The 25,496-nt window shown below is 42.4% G+C and overlaps 2 protein-coding genes across 13 annotated transcripts in view; both read right to left on the bottom strand.

Moving 5' to 3' along the window:
• The window catches only part of EPRS1 (glutamyl-prolyl-tRNA synthetase 1), an 85,975-nt gene extending 82,477 nt beyond the window's left edge, over positions 1–3,498 (bottom strand). For 9 of the 12 annotated variants that reach the window (XM_060246375.1, XM_060246419.1, XM_060246411.1 and 6 more), the window contains exon 1: positions 3,254–3,498. In XM_060246375.1, the coding sequence (XP_060102358.1) occupies positions 3,254–3,296 (43 nt within the window). In that variant the 5' untranslated portion in view covers positions 3,297–3,498. The remainder of the gene's footprint in view (positions 1–3,253) is intronic. The other 3 variants (XM_060246402.1, XM_060246454.1, XM_060246436.1) reach the window with 1 other exon arrangement.
• A 6,609-nt stretch (positions 3,499–10,107) lies between these two features.
• BPNT1 (3'(2'), 5'-bisphosphate nucleotidase 1) lies at positions 10,108–24,783 on the bottom strand. Its single transcript, XM_060246575.1, has 8 exons — positions 24,601–24,783; positions 20,968–21,072; positions 20,502–20,609; positions 18,301–18,349; positions 16,545–16,636; positions 14,903–15,100; positions 13,900–14,005; positions 10,108–10,704 (listed from the first exon to the last, which is right to left on the bottom strand). Exons 1-8 carry the CDS (start codon positions 24,718–24,720, stop codon positions 10,556–10,558), a joined length of 927 nt encoding a protein of 308 aa, XP_060102558.1. The 5' UTR covers positions 24,721–24,783; the 3' UTR covers positions 10,108–10,555.
• Between the last annotated feature and the right edge of the window lie 713 nt (positions 24,784–25,496).

Below are 25,496 nucleotides of genomic sequence, written 5' to 3'. Positions count from 1 at the left end.
CACCGAAAAAGCCCTAGATCTCGTTATACATAGCCTGGCTTCTTTTGGGCCAGGGGCAGACAACAGATTTTTTGTCCCTGATCGCAGTGCTCTCTGGGGGATATCTCTGCTACCTAATCTTAAATAGGTACACACATGGCCTGGCCCAACATGGACCGGTCCAACCCAGCATGGCCCAGCCCAACATGGTCTCATTTATATCAGATCCGGCCCTCATTGACACCCCTGGTCTACAGCATTCCCCTAATACAGCCAAGTAGTAAAATTCAAAAAAGAGATAAGGTTAGTCTGACATGACTTGTTCTTGAGAAACCCATGCTGGCTGTTAGTGATCACAGCCACCCTTTTTAAATGTTCCAGGACTGACTGTTTAATGATTTATTCTAGTGCTTTTCCAGCTATAGACATCAAGCTGATGTATCAGTAGTTACCCAGATCCTCCTTTTTTTAACAAGTCCTTAAATCTCAAGAGCTACAAAGGATGTACCAACAGTGTCATCCTAAACAGAGTTACATCTTTCTAAATCCAGTGAACTCAGTGGGCTTAGAAAGACATAACTCTGCTTAGGACTGAGCTCTTTAAGACTGTGTTCCAAGGTGGTCTGTTTGAATGGAGCAGAATTTAACAGGTAATTCATTCCTAATAGGAAAACAACTCTTTAAAAAGTATACACACACATGAACATGAGCAACTGAGCCTACTGTTATTTGCAAGGTAAAGCACATCAAGCTGCAATTGACTCATGGCAACCCCATAAAGTTCTATCCTATGGGATTTTCAAGATAGATGACAGATTAGATTGGATAAGATTAGATTGGATAAGGATAGATAGATAAGGATAGATAGAAAAGGATAGATAGATAGAAAAGGATAGATAGATAAGGATAGATAGACAGACAGACAGACAGACTTATTGTCATTGTTCTCAAAAAAGAAAATGAGAGCAACGAAATGAGGTGCTCTTCCACAAACATACCAACACATCAACACCCCAAAAAAAGCTCATATACATAAACCATTTAAATGCATCTAAAAACAAATAACCATTCATAACCCTGCATTTAGCCTAACCACGGCACTTGGATAGAAGCTACCCTTGAATCTATTTGGCTTAGCCTTCAACACTCCTCAACACTAAAAGAGATTAGAAGAGGAGGTTTGACATTGCCTTTCTCTGCAAAGCAGCCTCAGTCTAACTTGGTGGTCTCCCATTCAAGCACCAATCCTAGTTAGTTTCCAAGTTCTTATGAGATCAAACTAGTCTGGACTCTTAGGGCTGCTACACTTGTTTGTATACATAAGACAAAAAGACAAGAGAGTGACATGAAAATGTCTATGTGAATTAAAAAGCAAGTTGTTGGAAATAATAATTTACAAAACTGCCTATAATCCTGCACACATTGAATATACTGGAATTTACTTCTGAGGAAGCACATATAGAAGCATGTTGCACAATAACCAAATCATAAATCAAACATTTTTGGGAAACTCCTTTTTAGATCAAATAGCTAAATAACATCTAGTGGTTAAACATGCTAACAGGGAAGCTGCACTCAAGGGCAAATTCAGCATTAAAATAGCTACATTATTTCAGGTAAAGGATATTAAAAGGCAGGGGAGCCCAGAGGAATGTATTTGAAGATAATGCCGAAATTTGCAATCATATGGAAGTAAATTCTATTAAGCCCAGCAGGAATAGCTGTCAAGTAAACATATACAGAATCAAGCTACATATCAATAGTTTTTGCATAAATGTGTTTATGTGTATTCAAGTCATCATGATCAGCAGATCACTCAGCGTATAGTTCACAGCCAATAGTAGATGGCAAATAGCTGTGATATTACCAGTACAGCACATTCAACCATTTCTAAGTGACCGAAGCTGTCATTCCAGCAAGTTCACTCCATTTATTACAGTCTATACTACAGTCTACAGTCAGTTTTGGAGACAAATGACATCCTATAATTATAGAAACCCCATGACTAAGCAAAAATCTTCCTGAGCTACACCCCACAATGTCTAAAAGCATCCCTTAATTTAGCAAGGAAATAAACCCTGTGTCGCTAAAGAGACATAGTAAACACCATGTAAAAGTTCTGTTGTGACTTTTATAATACCCTTAAAGACGTGTGTTCTTATAAGTATTTTTCACAAAGTGTGAATTCTCCTCCAAGTTTGTCCCACTCAAGTTATGACAATATACGATTTATTTATGGATTAGGAGGTGAGTCAAGCAGGAGTGAGTGAGGAAGATCTTAAAGCTAAAGTGAAAGATACAAGTCCAGTTAGTACAGCACATATCCTCAACAATTGATGAGAGAATACATTATGTACAGTAGCAACTGTTCAAAAATTAACCTGGTCTGAAATCAGAGATTTATTTTTTAGCTTCCTTCTATCTGCACTAAATAAAAGGCAGAGGCAGTACCCACCCAAGGACTCCTGACATATATGCAGGGAGAATCAGAGATTGGGAGTAAGTGTGTGTAAAGGAGAGTCCAACAATTCATACACACATGCCACTCATATGCTCCATCACCGATCTCCAACCACTATCACCTTTGGCTCTGCAGGGACAATTGCAGAACAGAACCTGCGCTTTGCTGAAAAGTAACAAGAAAAAAAAATCCTGCCTTATGCCATCCTTCATAGTCTCGACTGCGAGGAAAGTAGGTGATTAAAGGGCGTTAAGAGATAACTCTATAATCCAGAGACACAAAACAGAAGCATCTGGCCTATCCAACCCGGAGATTTCCGAGTTGTCAATCTCCCTGCTCTGCCACCATTCGCGCCACGTGTCAGCCACTCTCAACCCATTCCCTCATCCAACCTTCTTCCTTCCCCATTGTAACGTCTGACTGCTCTTTAACTTATTGGTTCCATCTCTGCTCATCTATAAGATCTTTCTCTCCCCGTCACTACCCAATCTGTCTCGCCCCGCTTCCTTCTCAGCCTCGACTCATGTCTTCGGAGCTGGGGGGGGGGGGGGGGGGGGAGTACGATTAGCCCTTTGCTCAATGCTCCCCCACACCGGGGCCGTGCTTAGAAATATCTTCTCAGGACACTACTGCGACCCAGAGAGGGTGACCGTAGCGATGAATGGACGGGCCCGGTGCTTCACATGCGCCGTCTGATGCAACATGGCAGCAACACGCTCCGCCTCATCTGCCCTCTGAAAGGACCTAGAAGGGGGCAAGGGAATGGCCCTGGGGCGTGCGTACACATGGTGGGGTTGGGTATGAAACACTTACCGAGAGGGGGCTCCGCGGACTTCACCGTCAGACTCAGCGCCATTCTGGCGGAGGCGATAGCGACAAGCAAGGCGGCAGAAGAATGGGGCGGGAACTCGACACAGCGTCGACTCACTGCGAGGCGGAGACAAACCCTCTCCTTCCCCGGGCAGGCCTTGTCCCGGCCTCCGTCCCGCCTTCTTGGATTATCACAGGGAACGGCGCCGCCTCCATCCACGCAAACGTATTTCAGTCGCCGGAAGAAAAAGGGGAGGGGGAGAGGACACGCACCTCAAAATAGGCATCATCCGTCAGCCAAGCGCACGCCCTCAGCACATCGCTTATTCGGAGCCTAAAGGTCACCCTAGTATGGCCAGCTTACCCTAACCTACCTGGTAGGTTGTTGCGAGTATATAAGAGGAGGGGGAGGCTTCAGACACCTTAGGGGAAGGGTTGGATGAAGATGTATAGACAGGCAAATTATACACTTCACTTAACGTACCATCAACGACATAATCTGTCACATCAGCAAGATCATGGTTACTTTATGTTTCTTAATTCAAAATAGCTACTCTCTTCTAGCTGCCCTACTGAAAAACATCAATGTGTATTAAAACACATGGTATTTTAAAAGCTGACCTTTATTGTATTATTCACTTTTGAGAACTACCAGGGGGCTTTCTCATTTTTGTAAAGTGAGAGCAACAATGGAAAAGGCCTGAGCTCTGGTCGATGACAGGTGGGCCACTCTAAATGGGCAAACAGCCAAGAAGTAGCAGCCCAAAGTCTAGCTGGTGCAGGGGAACTTAAGGGAGGCAACAATCCTTCAGATAATGTGGGCCCCAAGCTATGGAGACCTTTAAAGGTCATAACCAGCACGTTGAACTGTTCAGAAATAAATTTGAAGCTAATGTAGCTGTTTCAAAATAGGAAAGATATGTTCCCATCGACTAATTCCAGGTAATAATCAGGCTGCCACTTTCTGCACTAGTTTCCAGATTGTCTTCAAAGTCAGCTGGGGACTAAATTAACATCACTGAAAGCACTTGGGTGTTATCCAGGCCTGTAGCCACGGGGGTGGGGGGGCCTGTGAGGGGACTGCCCCGTGTCTTCCAGGCAAGGCCCATTGATTTCCAGGGAGCAGATTGTGTTTTTCCTTTTTTTGCCATGGCTGAACCACCAAAGTCATCAGCGGTAGCTGGAGCTGGGAGTGCTGAGCAGGGCACACTGCATTGCAGCAGCAAAAGCAGCAGGTGGAGAGGAGGGAGGTGGAGGAGAGGGAAGCGAAGGAAGCTGCATGGAATGGAGCTGTTGGTTGCAAAGTGCCAGGGTGGGGGTGAAAAGGAAGGAAACCCCACTGCTTGCATGCAAGGTGAAGTCCCTTCTTGACTCCAAAGTTTTATCATTGGCTGCCTCGACTTGGCCACTTTCAGAGCCTCCAGCGTTTGTCCCTACCCCAGAAAGCTTCTGAGAAGCAGCAAGCCCTGCAGTGGATGGAAAAGGGTGCCACCTAAAATGCTCCCCCCCCCCTTTTAAAATCCTGGCTACGGCCTTGGTGTTATCAGGCTACAAACCACTTTAGTTGGATGAGATTTCACTGATGCAGTGGTGGCAGAGAAGAAAAACTACAATCGCCACTGCCTCATAGACCTGCAAATGGACTTCATCATATGCTCTGTCTGATTCATTTGAGTCTTCCACCAATGCTGTTCTGTTCATTTTCCAATCCACTTTGTCCCAAGGAGCAACCCTGTTTATGGCTCCAGCTGTAAGTGGATCTCTAGCCTGCCAAGTCCCAAGAGGTCAGGTCCCTTACTTCCCTAATTAATGTAAGAAAGATGCTTCAATTGTCATTAAAAACTCATACAATTAATTTTAAAAAATGAAAATTGATAAACCTCTTATCATTAAAGCATGTAAAATAAAATATTGGTATTTACTGGGACAGAACTGGGCTTAAAAAGATGTAATTCTACTTATGATGGCACTGTAAATTACCCAATGCCCATTTAATCATGACACACTGCTTTACAAACTATACACGTCAGGACCACTGGATGTAAAAATTAGCTTGCATTCTGCAATTAGATATAGTATGTCACAGAAGTGAGTACAACCCTCACATTTTGTAAATATTTAAGTATATATTTTCATGTGACAACACTGAACACTTGGCTACAGTGTAGTGAGTCTACGGCTTGTATAACAGTGTAAATGTGCTGTCCCCTCAAAATTACGCAACACTCAGCCATTAATGTCTAAACTGCTGGCAACAAAAGTAAGTACACCCCTAAGTGATAATGTCCAAATGGGGCCCAAAGTATCAATATTTTGTGTGGCCACCATTTTTTTCCAACACTGCCTTAATCCTTTTGGGAATAGAGTTCACCAGAGCTTCACAGTTTGCCACTGGAGTCCTCTTCCACTCCTCCATGATGTCACATAGCTGGTGGATGTTACAGACCTTGCGCACCTTCACCTTCTGTTTCAGGATGTTCCACAGATGCTCAATAGGGTTTAGGTCTGGAGACATGCTTGGCTAGTCCATCACCTTTACCCTCAGCTTCTTCAGCAAGGCAGTGGTCATTTTGGAGATGTGTTTGGGGTGGAATACTGTGTTGGAATACTGCCCTGCAGCCCAGTCTCCGAAGGAAGGGGATCATGCTCTGCTTCAGTATGTCACAGACATGTTGGCATTCATAGTTCCCTCAATGAACTGTAGCTCCCCAGTGCCGCCAGCACTCATGCAGCCCCAGACCATGACATTCCCACCACTATGCTTGACTGTAGGCAAGACACACTTGTCTTTGTACTCCACTACACACGCTTGACACCATCTGAACCAAATAAGTTTATCTTGATCTCATCAGACCATAGGATATGGTTCCAGAAATCCATGTCTTTAGTCTGCTTGTCTACAGCAAACCATTTGCGGGCTTTCTTGTGCATCATCTTTAGAAGAGGCTTCCTTCTGGGACAACAGCCCTACAGATCAATTTGATGCAGCATGCGGCGTATGGTCTGAACACTGACAGGCTGACCCCCACCCCCCACCCCTTCAACCTCTGTAGCAATGCTGGCAGCACTCATACGTCTATTTCCCAAAGCCAGCCTCTGGATATGACGCTGAGCACGGGTACTCAATTTCTTTGGTCGACCATGGCGAGGCCTGTTCTGAGTGGAGCCTGTCCTATGGTCTTGGCCACAGTGCTGCAGCTCAGTTTTAGGGTCTTTGTAATCTTCTTATAGCCTAGGCCATCTTTATGTAGAGCAACAATTCATTTTTTCAGATCCTCAGAGAGTTCATAGCCATGAGGTGCCATGTGGAACTTTCAGTGACCAGTATGAGGGAGTGAGAGCGATAACCTGCTCCCCCTTCACAGCTGATACCTTGTACCACTAACGAGTCATATGACACCAGGAAGGGAAAACTGCTACTTGGGTCCCATTTGGACATTATCACTTAGGGGTGTACTCACTTTTGTTGCCAGCAGTTTAGACATTAATGGCTGTGTGTTGCGTAATTTTGAGGGGACAGCACATTTATACTGTTACACAAGCTGTAGACTCACTACTTTACATTGTAGCCAAGCACCATTTCTTCAGTGTTGTCACATGAAAAGATATACTTAAATATTTACAAAATGTCACTTCTGTGACATACTGTATTTGCAGTATCAGGACAATTAACATGGTTTCCCCCCCCCCCTGCATTTGCAGGGGGTTGGACTAGATGACCCTGGAGGTCCCTTCCAACTCTGATTCTGTGATTCTATGAAAGTTAGGATCTTACTCAAGAACCCTGGATATAACATACAGAATTCTGAAACACTGGCTAAAACCCAGACTCCCTCCAGCTCCACTGCTGCCCTTGCCCATAGCCAGAAAATTTTAGTTGGGGAGGGGCCCCACATGAAAAAAATTTGGGTGGAGGGGCCCCCCTCTGGTGGCCCCCACTCTCTCCGTCACCACTGCTCTGGCGCCCCCAATCTCCCTGCCGCTTTGGCAGCCCCCATCCCACTCTGCGGTGCCTCCCCCTCCCACCCACCCAGTGAAGCACAAGCTCCTGGGACTCTTTCAAGGCACCCCAAGCCACACCAAGGCCAGTGGTTCCTACACCAGCTTTCCAGCACATTCAGTGCCGTGTGGAGGGGAGCGAGGGCTGCCAGAGTTGCAGGGAGATTGGGGAACCAGCGCTTCACTGGGTGGGAGGGAGGGGGAGGTGCTGCACAGAGGGGAGCGGGGGCCGCCAGAGCACCAGGGAGAGGGGCCATAAAGGTCAAAGGGGGGGTTGGGTGGGGAGGCCGTGTCCCCTGGCCCCTCTGTGGCTACAGGCCTGTTGCTGCCTCCAGGGGCCTGCTCACCTGGCTGTCCTTCTCTGCTCCCATGAAGGGGGAGGTGTTTACCAGACCTCATTCTGGGCAGGAGCTCACAGAAGCGGAGCTCTTGAACCTCTAAATTTTATTGTGCTCTTTCTTTCTTAACCCCCCCCCCCCCAATACTTGCTTCTGGGCTCCACTGTTAAAAACCCCTAAGATAATTTTGCTGAACTCTAAGATTTGATAAACTTTCTAATATTTTCCCCCACAAAAATGGGGAAAATAAACAAAACATATAAAGCAAACTGATGGAAATCTTCATCATGCCACTGTGGCCACAAAGGAGAAAGTAATTTAAAAGAGTATGATAGGAATAAGGTTTTATGACAATTATAATTCAAGAAGTATTTTAAGGTAGAAACTGAGCTGATATAATTTAGTACACCTTCTGGTAATGTCAGGGGTATGCGGCATATGTAAATGAGTTGTGCCAATGAACTCCAGCACTTCTTTTTCTACAAAATGACCCCTGCTGTTTACTCTGTGTAAGGAAAAACAGGCTAATGGCACTTTATTTAAGAACAATTTGGAGTAAGTCCTTGGGAAAATATGAAAGAACCAGCTTTTTAAATAATACTTCGGGCAGAATGGCACAGTGTTTGCAGTTTTGTGATTACTTTTCCATATATTTTTAAAGGTAAAATGCACAAGAAGCTCCAATTTAAAAGGGAATAACCTGTGCTATTTTTCTGCCAAACATCAGCAGCCCAAGTTGCATTTGTCCATAATAGAGAACATGTATGGGTTTGGATTACTAGTTATTTTTACTCCCAATCAGAAAAGGCAGTGCATGCTGAGAGGGGTATTACAACTTCGGCAGAAAAACAGCATAAGGGGAAAGAGTTAAATAGCTCTCTCCTCTCATACTGGCTTTCTCCTTTAAAATTGCAGCCTCAGAGGATGCATTCTTCTAAACATAAAGAACTAGGAAATAATGTCATATATTGCACATAACAGAGAAATACAGAGAAAAATGTATCAACCAAAATATCCTAACATGAAAAATAATGGCCATGTACACTGAAAATTATATTCTTTGACACTACATTCCCCCAACAGGAGACTACATCTTCCTCTCTTCCAATGCACAGTAAATTAGGGTGCAAGAAAATGACTGCCCCAAGGTCACCCAGTAAAGCTTTATTGTTCAGTCAACCCTTGCCTCCTGCTGAGAAGCATGGTATAGGCTACAAAGTCACACTTCTCTATACATCACCTCAGTACCTAACGGCAGGTCACTGCTTGGGCCAAAGTGGACCCAAAATGGATGCTGGACAGTCAGAGACCTGGGAAAGCAGTTTCCAAGGCACAAGGCCAGAAAGGCTGGCTGGCTACTAACCCCTCCTTGCCCTGGAGAAATGCATTATGCAGAACAATGGGTCACCCGTACACTCAGGAATAATCCCATCAGTACCTAAACCTGACTTCTCTTCACCCGATACCCTTGATTAATCAGTGATTAATCAATGCTTAACTCTATTCACCTTCCCTGTTACCCTTCCCATCTGGTGCCTGTAGAGCCATCAAACCTCTCCCACTTCTTTGTCTGCCTCTGGTAGAATGAACAGTTAATCATTCTTTAGTGATGAGTCAACTGGCCTCAGGATACTTTTTGCCATATAAATATGTCATCCTGCTGCCCCAGCAGGTGAGTGTGCTCTTGGATCCCCCTCACATCCTCACTTGCATGTGGGCCCTCTCTTTTCTCTCACTTCCTGTAATGCTGGCTATTTCATCTTTGACTTGGTGTCTCTGCAGACCTCTTCAAGACCAGTAAATATCACCTATCTCTACAATGCCATCCCCTTTCCTCCTTGATTCTCCTACTTAGCTCTTGCATTAGTTTGCTATGTGCATCTATGTTTTAATTTTGTTTCAATAAAAACCTTTCCTGTAAACAACAGCCTGATTATTTCCTAGAGTTCTCATGGAGACAATCCCCGTAAACATAGATGAAAATGCCAGTTAGCCAACTCTCACTCCATCTCCAAGCTAATTCCCCCAAACTAAGTGGATACTGCTTATTTTGGATAACATCATGATGGAGTTGGTACTAATAACCTGGTTGTCCCTAACCCTAGCCTAACACCCTAACCATTATACCACATTGACTATCCTTGCTTTTAAAAAATCTCCTTGTTAGGGTAATGGACCCTACTGTGTTCAGTATCAACCTAAATCAGCATGCTTCAGTTAATGAGACCCTGGAGAGCCACTACCAGTCAGAATCCACAAGAGTGGCCTTGACAGATAGATGCAGCTCTACCTATGTTCATTTTAAAAGAATGTTAGAAAACGAAGGGAGGTCCATATAGTTTCAGCACATAAGTAAAGAGCCTAGACTCATATCAGAAGTCTTTCCCCATCCACTAAAATACTGCATAGCGAAAGCTGAAAAAAGAGTGAGGTAAACTGGAGTCAAGCAACATAGTGAGTGGGAGCTGATGCTAAACCTTCAGTCTATCATTTCCTTGAAAGCTTTTATAAATAAATAAATTTGATACAAGAATCATTACTTTATTCTCTATGACATTTTCAATCCACTCAAGACAAATGATGTTCTACATATAAAAGTTAAACTATATATGTTTACATACAAAGGGTATTTGGTACTATCAAAAGGCAACAGAGATGTGATTAGTTTTTGTGTCTTTCCTCCCATTAACAAAGTAATGGGATTGGTCTGCGATCCAACTGTCCAATAAAAATGTATATGGAATTGTCATATTAAACATATATACTTTAAGGATGCTAAGAAAAAGACAATATATTATTTCATCCAAAACTCAAGTCAAACTCTCAACCAGTACTATACAATTGAAAAAGAAAACAGATCACTAAGCATTATGGCAGAAGGAAACATTAATCCAGTTCCAGTAACCGATTCCAGCTAAGATTAATATAGAAGTTCCTTCTCAACTAAGTGGAATGCATCATCCATCTTTTAAGACACAAGTGCTTGTTTAACTGCCTCAGGAACTCTAGTGGCATAATAGTCATGATTTCTCAAGGTAGCCAGAACACCTCCTGAATTCATGTGCTTGACGTCTTTATTATAATTAAAGAAATTACCATGAATATCAGTGAGCTTGCCTGAAAAAAAAGGAAACAATTATTAGTGTTTCTGCATTTAGACACAGAAGTTGCATCTCTACAAAGAAAAAAAATGACCACCAAAGCTGTTCTCCTTTTGCCAATACAACAGACCTTTCTTTTTCCAGACCTTGTTTATCTAAATTGAAATTCATCCATATCAGTAATCCCTAACATAACACACATGGGCTCCATAGTGCTTGCCAATGTGATTCCTGGAACCCACTCATTTGTCCTCCAAACACTTCCAAAACAGAGAACCTATAACAGCTTTCATCTACCTCACTAGCAAAAGAGGTTCTTCAAAAGATGACAGGAGGTATCACCATTATGTTCACAAGAAACACCCATTTCCACAGATGATTGGGAGCTGTTTAGCTCGAACCTCCCAACATTTTGTACCTCTCCACCCTTGGCAGTCATTTCGTGACTGGTCACACAATGGCAGCCATTTTGTGGTGTCACCTACTCTGTGTGTGTATGTGTAAAGTGCTGTCAAGTCACAGCTGACTTATGGCAACAAGAGCAAGGGGCTTTCAAGACAAGTGAGAAGCGAAGGTGTTTTGCCATTGGCTTCCTCTACAATGTCTTCCTTGGTAGTCTCCCATCCAAGTACCAACCCTACTTAGCTTCCAAGATCTGACACGATCAGTGTCACGGGCTGGGGCCAGGCCAGGCGAAGTCCAGGGGCAGTCCAAGGTCTGTAGCTGGGTAGCAAGGAGGGTCCAAAGCGCCAAAACCAAATCACAGTCCAGGTATTGTAGGTCAGAGGTTCAGAAGCCGAAGTCAGGGGGTCCAGAAGTCAATGCCAGAGTCAGAGGGTCCAGAAGCCGAAGTGGATGCTAGAACATCAGGTAAGTGACTAGTTGCTTCCACAACGCCTTCTCTCAAAGCCCACAGCTATATAGCCCTCTGCTGTCTGTTGCCCATTTGGGCTAATTGCTGACTCAGAGGGCAGCCAGGATCCTGCTGAGACTCAAGCACCCTCACTCCTAGAAGGGCCAGAATTCTTTCAAAACTCAGGGCTCAGGGAGCGTCTTGCTCGTGAGCGTGCCGCCCTCCTCCGATCCCTGAGGTCCTGACGAAGGCGGTCACGCACACGAGCCACCCAAGAGGGCGAGGCAGGGGGGCTTGGATCTTCTCCAGCAGGAGGCAGGGGCACTGGTGCAGGTGGCAGGGGCACAGTTTCTTCTGCAGGCTCGGCTTCTTCTGCAGGGCCCCCAGCACTCATGACAATCAGGCTACAACCCATGGCACCTACCATGGCAGAATTTCAACATGACTGAGGACCCCAAATCTACACTATAGTCCAAATTTAGACTAGTTTTATAGTATGTTTCCCACTTAAGTTATCTTACTAGGGAATACTAAGGAATAGTAGGGTAAAATCAAATTAAGAGCTGAAATACCAATGATTAGATCGGCCCAACATTTTAAAGTAAAAGAGTCTGAGTTTGTGTGTGAATTAGCATATGAGTATGAGAAACAGAGATCTGTATCAGGGCCATGGCACATATGTTACACCTCAACTAACTTTTTATTGAGGAATATTAATATTTCTTAGCTCAAAATGGTGAGTCTACAAGAGGTGAGGTGAGCAGGGATCTCTGTCTATGTTTATGGAGATAGACCACTGAAAATCCTTTTGTTAATAATGGATTTTATTATAGATATAGGTTTTCAAACAGTTACATCCCAATCAAACAATTTCAAGCATACAAGAGGAATACAGTGGTTAGCTGAATAAGTATGGATGGGGGAAGGAGGTTATACAATACCTAGATCTTGCAGGGTAGGCTCAGTTAGAGGAAACACAAGGCTACTGGAGGAAGATTTCTCTTGAGAAGAAGGGGGGGTGAGGGTAGGAAGAGATGGAGGGAGGAGAGGATGGAGGAATTCCCTCTCTTTTTCCGACTCTAATCTTGACAGGTGGGATTGCCTGTTTTCTAGGGTAAATTACATCACATCAAGCGATTCAGTTACCCAATGAGGAAGCAGAGTGTCACACCAATGGAAAATCAGAGTGTCATATGTGGAATATCTAATAAGAGATCATTGTGTCATAGATCCATACCTCAATGGAGGAATTTTAATTACACTGGCCAAATGACTTTTTATGGCCCTGTTTTTCCAAACTGGTTCCTTTGAAGCTCCCCAAAAGTGATAGATTTCTCCCTTAATGTCAAACATGGATAGGCATCCATCAAGTGTTCAGGAGATTGGTTGACTTTGATAGCCTTAGCAGTAATTAAAGAAAAATAGAAACTTTGTTCCCTGGCAGAAATGTGAGACCAGTTTACAGGTATACCACACATTCACAACAAGATGAGCACTTAACCTTTAGCCTTTGTGTTTCTGCTGTCCTGCCCTGAAGAATAACAGAACATATATATACAAGCTATTTATTTGTGTTGCAGGAGTCCTGGTAACCCTTATTTTTTATGTTTTGATAACAGGACAAAAGGTTGCCAAAAGAAGTGAAGGAACTTTTACAGCTCTGCCCACCATTTGTCCCTCTCTGGGCCTGGAATTCTTCATTTCCAGGAGCAGAACGATGGATGCTTCTTAGCCGTTCAGTATTTGGCCACTATGTCTGTCCAGCCTGTGAACCAGACTTGACATCATTCCAGCTTGCCTGGGGCCTAGAAGGAACTGGATTTTTCTCCCTTATGCGCAAGAAAGACCATTCCAATTCAAATGGGCATTGCTGTGTCATATTAATATTCTAGGGTTACATTGCAATATCACATTCCAGGGGTGCATGGCTTGGGAATCAGTACAGGGGTGTCTTTCTGGATATCACAGAGGAAGAAAAGAAATCCTTTCCAACAACTTTGGTGAAATCATGCAGGAAGAAGAAGGTTAAATACCTTCTCCCTCAGCACCATGGCCTCAGTTTGAATGATTCTTCTCCCAACATTTGCAGCTGCAATATAATTTTAAAAACACTGGGAAGATCCGATCACAAATCTCCCCAAGTCACATCTGCTTTGGCTCCTAACTTTATGAAGACAAAGGAGCATCAAGAAAACCCAACTAACTACAAAAACACATAGTTCAGCATTGGTTTTCATGAAGGCTAAGGGTAAGCTCAACATCTGGCAATCAGAAAAACACACAGCTTTCTATACTTTTGTGCTGCATGTTTAAGTACATTGAAAAGTTTCAATTCACATGATTTACCAGTTAACTTACCTCCTACCGCATGCAAAATAGCTTCTGGGGCACAAGTATCCCATTTCTTACACCCAGGGCTGGCAAATACATAAGCAGAAGCTTTGCCTTCTATAAGATGAATGATCTGATACAAAGAAAGAATTCACAAACATTTTTTCACAATAGAGAGATATTTTCATAGTGTATCGAAACACACACACAACCCCCCCCCCTAAAGTTTTCAGTGCTTAGCACTGTCCACTTCTCTTGTTTAGTTTTGATAGCTACACAGTAATACACTTGTCTGTGTATTTTTCTTCTTATCCATCACACTGCTGCAGTAATAGGGAAAACTGAATCTGCTATGCTGGCATGAAAGCAGCAAAGGGAATCAGTTTCAAGATGAGATCTAAGCAGCCCAAATTGATTCCAGCAGAAAAACCACTTCTGTTCAACAGTTCTAGCTACAGGTAAGGCATGGATCTTTTCCACTGCCCAAATATGCTTTTGGTTTGGTAACTCTGCCATATGCTAAATAAATAAATAAACCAGGTCCCAGGACTCAATGAAAACTTAAATAGCCCACAAAGATTTTTTAGCACTTTCATAAAATAATATCTAACTGGGACTAGAGTGTGTTTAAGGCAATGGCAAACCACCCCATAAAAAGTCTGCCGTGAAAATGTTGTGATGAGATGTCACCCCAGAGTCGGAAATGACTGGTGCTTGCACAGGGGACTACCTTTACCTTTTAATTTTGTATTCTGCCTTTCTTCCCAAAGGCACCTAAAGCAGCTCTCAGCAAAAATAACTACAAGGTAAGTAAATTCAAATAAACAGAATAGTGTATGTTTGATCTGTGGTACCACCAAGTTTTCTTCTAAAAATTTAATCCTTGTTCCTCTCTCCTAGAAACATAGTGAAAGCTAAAAGAAGGTAAAGAATGCCCTAGCTCATATTCACACAATAAAGTGTTGTTTGGGTTATTTTTAAAACAATTTATCCCCACTTTGGTATAGCTGAAATAAAATTATCTCCATACCTTATTTCCTGCCCCTCCGACTCTAACCACAGTATCAGGGTTCATAGCACTAATACAGTCATTGACCAGTTTGCTGCTGTGTGACCGTGTCGTGATGATGATATGTTTCCCAGCTGGCACCTCTTTCAGCTGAAATCCAAAGGCACCCAAACCCAGGACCCCCCAGATTGTCCGGCCCAGGGGTGCATCTGCACCTGCCTGCAAGAAGGTACAAAAATTCAAGACATACGGTAGTTAATGGTGGCCTTCAGCACAGCTTTAAAGAGGAAGATTGAAAGTGTACTGACTGAAGGTACAGCTTTAAAGAGGAAGATTGAAAGTGTACTGACTGAAGGTATTATGAACTATAATGTTTAAAGAAGAGAAGAACTGATTCAGCACCATTATTGCAATATCTCCAGATTTTATCTATTGACTATCTTCTTTAGATGAACTGTGGCAATGCAATGAAGTATCACTGGCAGTGAGCATATAATAGAGATTAGGTATAGTTTAGAGATATAGTGTGTAGAATTCCACAGTTATCTGTTATGAAAACCATTATAGTACTATTAGCACCAAAACATATACCAATTCAAAGTTCCCCTTTTCCAACTCCTTTTTTGAACCCCCAAGGAATTCTGAAGGGCAATTATGAGTGATGCTGTGGCAGGACTGTGTATCCTGTAGTACTGTAGCCCATAGCCAGCTGGGTAAGGTTTTAGAGTCCATTTAGAGTCCCATCCAGGGCTTTTTTTTTTTTTTTTTGAGGAGGAATGTGGTTCAGGATGACTTGGTGTCATGAGGTGTGGCCTAATATACAAATAAGTTTGTGCTGGGCTTTTTCTACAAAAAAAGTCTTGGCCCCATTCCCCCAAGCACATGCAGGACTCTCCAGTCACCTTAGCCAGTCATTTATTCAGTCCTTCCCCTTAAAAAGTCTGCCTTGAAAACACTGCGAAAGCAACGTCACCCCAGAGTCAGAAATGACTGTTGCTTGCACAGGGGACCTTTCCTTTCCTTCAGTCATACAATGCAATGAAGTAGCTGACAGCACTCTTCCTGCCTCATGGCTCCAGAGTTTCCCTCGCTATTCCATCTGCCATCCTCCCCAGCAAACCTCTCATTGCTGTTTTTAAGCCTTGCCTTACTAAGCATCCTGGCTTGACTGACCTGCTGCCCCACCCATTCCCGGGCTGCTGGTAATGGCTACTGGCTCAGCCTGTCTCCAGCACTGTTAGCTCTCACCAGCACCATGGGGTTTGTTTTGCCTTTTCTGAGCAGGCTTCTCAGAGCTGCTGGTGTACCCTTTTGCTTTTCAGCCACACCTCAGGGCTTTCCTCCTGAGGAGCACCTCCTGGCCTCTGGTAAGTGGGCTCACTCTCTAGCCTGTTCCTATTACAGATGCTCAATAATTTGATGCACAGTTCATGGAGGATACTATCCCATCGTGTCCTCCATAAACTACAGCAGGTTTGCAGAGATTAATAAATATGGATTATGGATACAGTATTTGACAAAAAGTTTTTTTAGAAAAAAAACCCCAAGTTATCCAGTCTCCAGGCTAGCTTTAGACAGTTAGAAATGCTGTGTACAGAAATTAGGACATGCCCTTAAAATAAGAATTAATCAACACTTTCCAGCAAATCAAATAATCTTCTACCTCATAGTTGTAGTAGGGTTGGTTGATAACTCCTGCTATTGCTTTTCCTTCATAAGCAATTCCAATAAGAACAGTTACGTGATCCAGAAGACCTAGAGAAGATAACAAATATAGTTGGCTGGAGCTATAAAAAAAAGACCAGGTATAGAAGAAAAAGACAAGCCACATATAATTCTAACTTTCTGCCAGTTTCACACCACCCTGTGAAGTAGATTGGGTTAAGGGAGTGTGATTGGCTCAGAGGTCACTAAGTGAATTTCATGGCAGTGTTAAGGTTTGAACCTAGGTCTCTAATACTAGCAAGTATACTATACCAGCTCCTCTGCAGCTGAACCAAAGATAGATACATCTGCAGATACAAACATATTGCAAATGATATACAAGTGAAGTTTAGTTTGTTTGGGATTTTTTTTTTTTTTGCTGTTGTCACAGCTGACTTATGGTGGCCCCATAGGTTTTCAAGGCAAAAGACATTCAGAGGTAGTTGCCATCGCCTGCCTCCCTGTAGCAACCCTGGACTTCTTTGGTGATCTCCTATCCAAATACAAATCAGGACCAGTCCTGTTTAGTTTCCAAGATCTGACAAGGTTGGATTGCCTAGGCTATCCAAGTCAGGATGAGGTTTAGATTATGGAGATGTAATTCTAGGATCCCAAGAACCTTCAGAAAAGTAGGGCAGAAAAAAGCACCAAACCACATTTCCACCACCCCCCTTGGTACAGAGACATGTGTGTTTATGTCAGGAAATAATCCTGGCTATAATTGTTCTGCTGATGCATATTCTGGGTGTCTCCTAATTCTTACTTAATTCACCCTCTATGCTGATAGGTTCATAAACAGGGAGAGCTAAGACAGGCCAGATTTCTCCCACCACCACTTTGCAGCAATTGGCTTCCCACCCTAAAAGGTGTGGCTAGACAGAAAAAGGTTGCTGGTTGCATCACTGGCCATGTAAAAAAAACTCCTCTAGTTTAGTCATTACTTTTATATGTGTACACAAAAAGGTTGACAGTTTTCCCCCCTTCTTTATTTGTCTTCACAACAACCCTCCAATGCAGGCTTTGTTAAAAGATGATGCTCTGCTCTAGATCACCTAGTAAGTTCAATGTCCAAGTGGTAATCAACTGGATCACATCTGAGTTGTTGTTTCCAGTGGCCTTTAAAGAAGTAGTAGTTCCTTAGCTGTGCTGCAGCTAATTCTCAGGGACTTTCAGGATAGTGCAATTAGCCCTAGTCTGGGTTCTACAGGCTGCATCATCAGGACTGTATGGTTTACCTAAAAGAGTACACTGGACTATCTTTCTCACCAGCACAGCAAAGAGTACACTGGACTATCTTTCTCACCAGCACAGCAACTGCTTCACAGAAATGACTTCCAACAAAGAAAGTCACCCATGAGATTTCCTGCTTCAAAGACAAGGTCATGGTGGACCTTATTCACAATAGAAACACCAACTGAAGAAGAATGAAAAACAGCTAATTCTTAAGCAGAGACACACCATTCTCAGCCTTCCATGTACTAAGAAGGGTGCAACTCTGTTTAGGACTACATTGTTAGTTAGCTACCAAACTGATAATGCCTCTTGCAGCATAGTTTCTATCGTACTAATAAAACCAATCTTTTAAGTCTTCAAACGATCACATAGATGTATTTACACACGAAAAGTTAAAACCAGATATTCCAGATACATTCTGCATTGTGCTTATTCAAAATAATAGAACTCTCAGCGAATATAATGAAAACATACAAACAAACCTTCCGTGTATTCTTTGGTTCCATCCAGTGGATCAACCCATACAACAAGCTTCAAAAAAAAGTAAAACCATAGATTTAAAAAAAGAAATACAGCTGAAGAATATTCTGAGTCTACTAGCAGCAAGAAAGAATCTGCATGGTTATTCCAAGTGTGGGAGTGACAGTGTCGTATGAAAGAAATGAACACCACTAGACAGTCACAGAATGGATGTGTTGAGCTTTCAGCAGCAGGCCCACAGTACCTTTAAGAACATCTCCCATAAGAACCATCCATCTCATTGGTATCTGATGACAAGGACCTGCTCCAAATTCCATCATATGGAGATGCAAAGTTTGTACATACTAGCTGCAGACCTAGTCAATTATCGCTCTAGAAGACCAGCTCCCCCTAGAGGATCAGCTTGCTCCCTTATTTTTCTTTTTTAGAAGGCTCACAAACATTCTTTTTTCTATCAAATCTTTTGGATTGGGCGGTTCTCGTTTTATGCTGAAACCTGATGAGGATATTTGTAATTTTAATCTTGTACACTGTTTCTGCATTCCCAAACTAGTGAAATTGTGAAATGGCTGCATTCGTACATCCTTGCACCGGTGTATTCTTTCCTCCTTACTTTACATGCTGGTAAAGGAGTGAAACAGAGGATAAATCAGGCTTACAAACATATCAGAGATTAGGGTTTGTAGAATCTTTCGGGCTCAAGTGCCGTGTTCTACTGGAGAAAGTTTTTCTTCCAGACGTTTCGTTCTCGACTGCGGAGAACATCCTCAGTGACGTTGCAGCCGGAGCAGGCGCTCTGACCTTCTTGGCTGCTGTGCATTCAATGGTCAGAGCGCCTGCTCCAGCTGCAACGCCACTGAGGATGTTCTCCGCAGCCAAGAACGAAATGTCTGGAAGAAAAACTTTCTCCAGTAGAACACGGCACTTGAGCCCGAAAGATTCTACAAACCCTAATGATGTTACCAGCCGTGAAAACCTGAAATCTTTGATACCAGAGGTTGTTCATGACAGCTGAATGTAGCCATTGTTTTTAGAGGCTTTACCTGTGAAGTGCTCAGTGAGAAAGGCAGACTATAAATAATGTAATTAAATAAATAAAATCCTTTTGAAGTTAAAGAGGTGAATAAATACTGGAAAGAAACCAAACACATGAATCTAGCTTAGTACAAGGCCAACCATTAGTCTATTGATTCAGTATGGTTTACTCTGAGTAGCAGTAGCTCTCCAGAGTCTCAGATCAAGGTCTTTCTCATCACCTTTTACATGATCTCTTTATATAGAGATGCCAAAGATTGAACCTGGGACTCTGCAGATAAAGCAGAAGCTCCTACCACTGAGCCATGGCTTCTGAGCACTCCACTTTGAGCACTGCAGATTAGACCTAAGAAGGTAAATACTGTACCATTTAGGTTTTTTCAGCAGGCTACATTTCCTCCCCCCCCCCAAAAAAAAAAAAAACAAAAAACCCAAGAATGAGGAGACTTTTCAAACTTGCAGTTGTTTAGTTACATGTTTTGTGTGTGTTTTAGATCCATGGGCAAATGAAATATTTCACATCTTGATAAGTTGCCCCTGTTATATCTCAAGAATACTTGACAGCACTTACTCCACAGGTGAACTCCACAGTGTAAGGTAGCTATCCCAGTTCTGTTTATTTCAAAATATTTTTAAGTTACTATGTTTCTTAACAAACACATAGATAATTATTTTTCTCTTTCCCCCACCTTCATTTCAGGACCATTCTGCCTGTGATTAGATTTATGCATATCTTCAATTAACAGAGTGCTCAGTTTGAATTATACCACTAAGGAAGGGTAATTGGTATGGGGCGGGGCGAGGTTTGAATTTGGAGACATTATGTACCTTTTAACTTGTATTTATATGAATGGACATTTGTCTTTATATTGGGATTAGATATTTATATGCTTAACCATAGGAGTGTTGTTTTTAGATGATACTTTAGCACTCACAATCATATTATTAAATTATATTTTATACATTTGCACTACATGCACAGTTATAGTTTAGTGTTTTCCCCTTAGTTTCAACTTTCTCCTGAAAGTCTTTCAACAATAACTTACTTATGGTTCGATTCCTCAGCTGTGAACCCAATGGTAGCAGTGGCACATTCCACTGAAAACTAGCATTATGGGCCTATCATATTGAAATAGTTTGATCATTAGTAAAACTCAAATTTAAATACCTCTTCCTCTTTGATGCCATTATACTGAGGTGGACAAGCTGTCTTCAGTATCTCTTCACACTGGCCATCCTCAAGTAGTTCTTCATTTACCTCTTCATAAGGAAGATCCTGATTTTAAAAGATACACACATTAAGAGTCAACAACGTTCACCCAAGCTAGTAAACAGGAACTCACCAACTTACATCTAAGAAGCCAGACAGGGAAGCTGGATAACATGGACTCAACGTGCCACAAATTATCAGCAAAAGCAAGACTCCATAGTGGAGTCCCCCCCTCAACTTAGGAGCATGCAGTTCTACAATACTGGACATTTTGGAAGGAACCCTCACAATGACAGGGGGGCCGTTACTAATAAAGATTTCTATGTCCCAAAATAAGCAGGTATGAACAGGTGGTGTATCTAACTAAACAAATGACCAATGTAGAGTACAATGGGAAAACTGCAGAATTTCAGAGTCCTCTCACCTCTTCCCCAATAATTGTCACCTTTGGAAACTTCCGTGCCAGGGAGGAACAAATACTCATCTGTACTAGTCGGTCTGCTTTAGTCTGCAGGTCATTAGCTCCACACTATTAGGAAGAGGAATCAATAAGTTGATGTTCACAGCAATGATAGAGATCATGTAGAAAGAGCTCAGATTTTTTCACAAAATTGTGGCTTTTTCTTAGGTTGTAGAAATCTCTGTCTTGTCTACTCATGGCTAATCTCTGGATTTAAGTATCCAATGATGGGGCCACGTTGATATTGACACATTTGATGCTTCTTTTGTTATATGCCTGCATTTCTGTGCTTTAAAATGCCCCCAGGTTTTGCCATAAGGATGCAAAAATTGGAGCTTAGACCAATGTAAGCTTTATCGTTGTACTTCTGTGCTACCTGGATAATTTTCTTTTAGAGCACCAATGTCAAGATTGATTGGAAATATCTTGCCAGATAAAATAAGGGGAAACAGGCAATGTCAATTCAGCTATATTTTCCTATTTATTAGGTGTTGTTTCTTAGATAAAACATTTCAAATTGAGATTAGGGCTGCCAAGTGTCTGGGCCGGGAACCCCACCCTGGAGGTTCCCAACCCGCTGGGCCGCATTGGGCCGGCGGGGGGATCCTCCCCTGACATCGCCGGAGTGACAATGTCACTGCAAGTGATGTCATTGCACTGGCGATGTCACATGATGGTCACTCTAGCAGCTTCCAGGAAAACTCTATGATTTCCCCGGATGCTTTAGCAATTTAGGAGGGAAAACTCTATGGTACCTATTGTACCATAGAGTTTTCCCTCTCAAATTGCTAAAACATCCAGCATGTGACATCGCCGGCATAATGATGTCACTTGCTAGTGACATCATCGCTCCATGCATGAGAAAACAGTCCCCTGCCAGAGGCTGGGGGGGACTTGGCAACCCTGATTGAGATGCAGACATACAATTTCAATTTTCTGCTTCAAATTTCAAATTGAGATTAGGGCTGCCAAGTTCCCAGGCCGGGCGGGGTTTCCCCCACCCTGGAGGTTCCCAACCCGCTGGCCCGCATTGGGCTGGCGGGGGGGATCCTCCCCCAACATCGCCAGTGCGACATCGTCACTGCAAGTAATGTCATTGCATTTTCTGCTTCTGTTATTGTTTGGACTGAGTAAAGGTTCAGTTTCAGGTCCTTCTTCTGGATCAATAATGGGAAGGACTGTGGCTCAGAGAAGATCCTGGGTTCAGACTTTAGAATCTCCAGTTAAAGGATCCAGGTGTTCCTATATGTGCTCAAGATCCATTGTCACTCAGAGTAGACAATACTGATGGATCAGTAGTCTGACATTGTATAAAATCTCTTTATAAGTTCAAGTGTTCTCAGATTTCAGGCCTGTGACAAGTAAATTGACACTAATTCTATGCAATGCAGGAGGGAGTGTGGTTCATGTTGTTTTAAAAATCCAAATTATGCTCCTCCCAGGCTGTGGATAAACAGGGGTTTTTTTGTTTTTAAGAAAACCCAGCATGCTCATTTGCATATTAGGCCACACCCTGATGTCACCATTGTTTCACACAGGGCTTTTTTTGTAGAAAAAGCCCAGCAGGAACACATTTACATATTAGGCCACATACCCTGATGCCAAGCCAGCCAGAACTGGCTGAATTCATTTATTCAAAATGTTACAAACTAAGGCTTTGCAAGAAGTAGCATGATGATGGGGTAAAAAAGAATTATTACAAGAACACTAGAGGAAGAAATGTAATAGTCAGAGTGAAAGCCACAAAGAAAGGCCTAACAACATCATGAGAACTATTTGTCTTTTTGAAAAAAGATGTTCAAGTATTCAGTGAGTCAATGTGGTGCAGTGGTTATAATTGAGAAGATCTGTGTTCAGATTTTCACTCTGACTTGAAGCTCACTAAGAAACCTTTGGCAGGTCACTGTTTTTCAACCCAACCTACCTCACAGGGTGATAAGGAAAAAGGGAGGGGAAAATAGCACATATTCTCCCCCACCGCCAGTGCGAATGATCTTCAGTTATCCATGAAACAAACAAGAACCAAGCCCTTAATAGAGAAGATCCATTTCCAGCAGGCTGCCTTAAGCAAGGACCTCATTCTATTGTTGTTGCAATGAAGCAGAAACTGCTTTAAGCCTCTACTTGTAGCCAGTTCCAGAGTCTCTGTGCATGATTAGCAAATCCAAATCAGACACATTTGGCTCTTTTAGGATCTAGTTAGTCTTTATCCTAATGACGAGATGCCTAGTAAATGGTTTAGGCTACACTGCCCCATGCCAGTCTTCCTTTTCAAATAATAAGTTACTAATTTCTGACCTTGTGCACAATTTTTTTTGCTTTGTCCACGAACCTGTACGTTGTTAAAGTTTCTGGTATCAATAAAAAGCTTAGTAAGATTATACGTAGAAGCTATTTGTTAAAGGCATGAGAAAATGACTCCAGGTCTTGAAACAAAATAAGGAAGAAATGAATGCAAAGCATGCACAGGAACTAACAAAGACATAAACACTTTGCACACTGACTGAACACACAAGTGCTCTCTAAAATGAGTTTGCCAGAACACTAGTATAACATTCAGCATAGGAAACTGCCATATAAGGAGTAGGGTCACCAACTGCTGGGGAGGGTGAATGTTTTGTCTGTTTAATAGTTTTTTCAGGTGTTTTTACCAACATGCCATGAAAGGACCCATTTCCATATATTAAGCCTCTATTAAAAGGACAGAACATATTTCTCCTGGTCTGTTAGCAACCCTAGTAAGGAATCAGACCACTGGCCTATCTAGTCTGCTCCTGCCTACTCTGACAAGCAGTAGCTCTTTAAGATCTCACACAAAATTCTTTCCCATCCACTACCTGAAATCCATTTAACTGGAGATGAGGATGAACCACACTCATTTTGTGCACAGAACACACCTACTATATTATACTGCTATGTCCTTTCCCATTGTTATAATGCAAAAGTGTAGTTAAGCCCTTCACTGACTTACAAGGGATGAATAACAACTGGTTTCAGCCAGGAGATACACAACAATAATCCCTTCTGAAAAGACAGTTGCAATCCTATTAGGGCTTTGAAGATAATTGCAACTGCACCACAGTGGGTGCTTGGGCTCAGCATAGGGCTACCTGCACACTAGCCCTGGAATGTGTTTTTTATGTCCAGTCTTAGTTTGGGCACATAAGACACAATAAGAGAACAGGGAGTTTGGGGAGATGTCAAAATAAATCACATTGGAGTATGTCAATATGGCACAACCAAACCCAAACTATAGCATAAGGCAATAAGCTGTGAGAAGGGCAGATGTATTTTAAAGCATTCAAAGGAAGAAATGATCCATCAGCATTTTGAATGATTCTTCTACCTTTATAAATAGGAAACGGAGAGGACAGTGCTTTAGGACAGTGCTTTAGGTTCCTGATTTCCTAGCTTCTCATCTAGAGCCTTAGACAAGATGCTAAAGTAGACAGGCAGACACATTGAACAGTTACAGATTTATAATTGTCCAAACAACCAGTATTTTTCTTTCAGTCATCTGATGTCAGCAGAATTTATAGCAAAATAAGCTCAGTTTTTTACAAGTAAAATTATACAAGCATCCACCAACACAGTTACCTTCTCCACTATGCCCAAGTCTCCACCAGCCATCACTTTCCTGACAATTGTTCCTGTTTTATTAGCAACAGAATATGCTGAAGCCACCAGACGTATCAGAACACTTGTATTAGAAGCCATGCTTACTGCACAAGGTGGGGAAAATCAAGAAGAATCTTGTGAATGGCACAGTCAGCAGCTATCTGAAACAAATGCAGTGTTTTATTTACCACAATAAGTAGCACAACGAAATTCAAGTTGAAAGGAACCAATTAAGTTTGGAGAATCGATTGTAATAGAAATAGGCTATCCTCTGTTGTTACTTATACATTTAAACCCTGCTTTTCTTCCCAATGGAGACCCAAAGCCATTTACACTACCATTCTCCTTTCTTCCATTTTATCCTCATAACAACCTTAGGAAGTAGGTTAGGCTGAGAGAGAATGACTTGCCCAAGGTCACCCAGCAAGCCTTCATGGCAGAGTGGGGATTCAAAACTAGATCTTCCACTCACTATACCACTAATGCCTTAGCAGCAATGGCAAACAATGAGAGGGTCACGGCAATCCAATATACACTCCCAATACTGTGATCAAAATGCTATGTATTCAAATAATAAAAAATGTATAACATATATATGTGAGATTCATAAAGTCATAACAGTACAGAACACAACAGTTTCCAAAACATAAAGGAAAACCAATGCGTACATGCAACTGCAATTAGGAAAATACACACTTTCTCAAATGCAAGCCCATACACCTCTGAAATATGTCCATATAGTAACTGAAATCACCAGCTCTATATTATGTCTCTCCTGCAAAATTAAAAAAGAGACCCCTCATAATCCAAAAGGGCTTTCCTTAAGTGAGAAAAGAGTGCAAAGTAATGCACATTAGGGCCAAGAATCCCAGCTA

Source organism: Heteronotia binoei, chromosome 1 (genome assembly GCF_032191835.1).
Source record: "Heteronotia binoei isolate CCM8104 ecotype False Entrance Well chromosome 1, APGP_CSIRO_Hbin_v1, whole genome shotgun sequence".
Classification (NCBI taxonomy): domain Eukaryota; kingdom Metazoa; phylum Chordata; class Lepidosauria; order Squamata; family Gekkonidae; genus Heteronotia; species Heteronotia binoei.
This window is presented reverse-complemented; position numbering and strand designations above follow the sequence as displayed.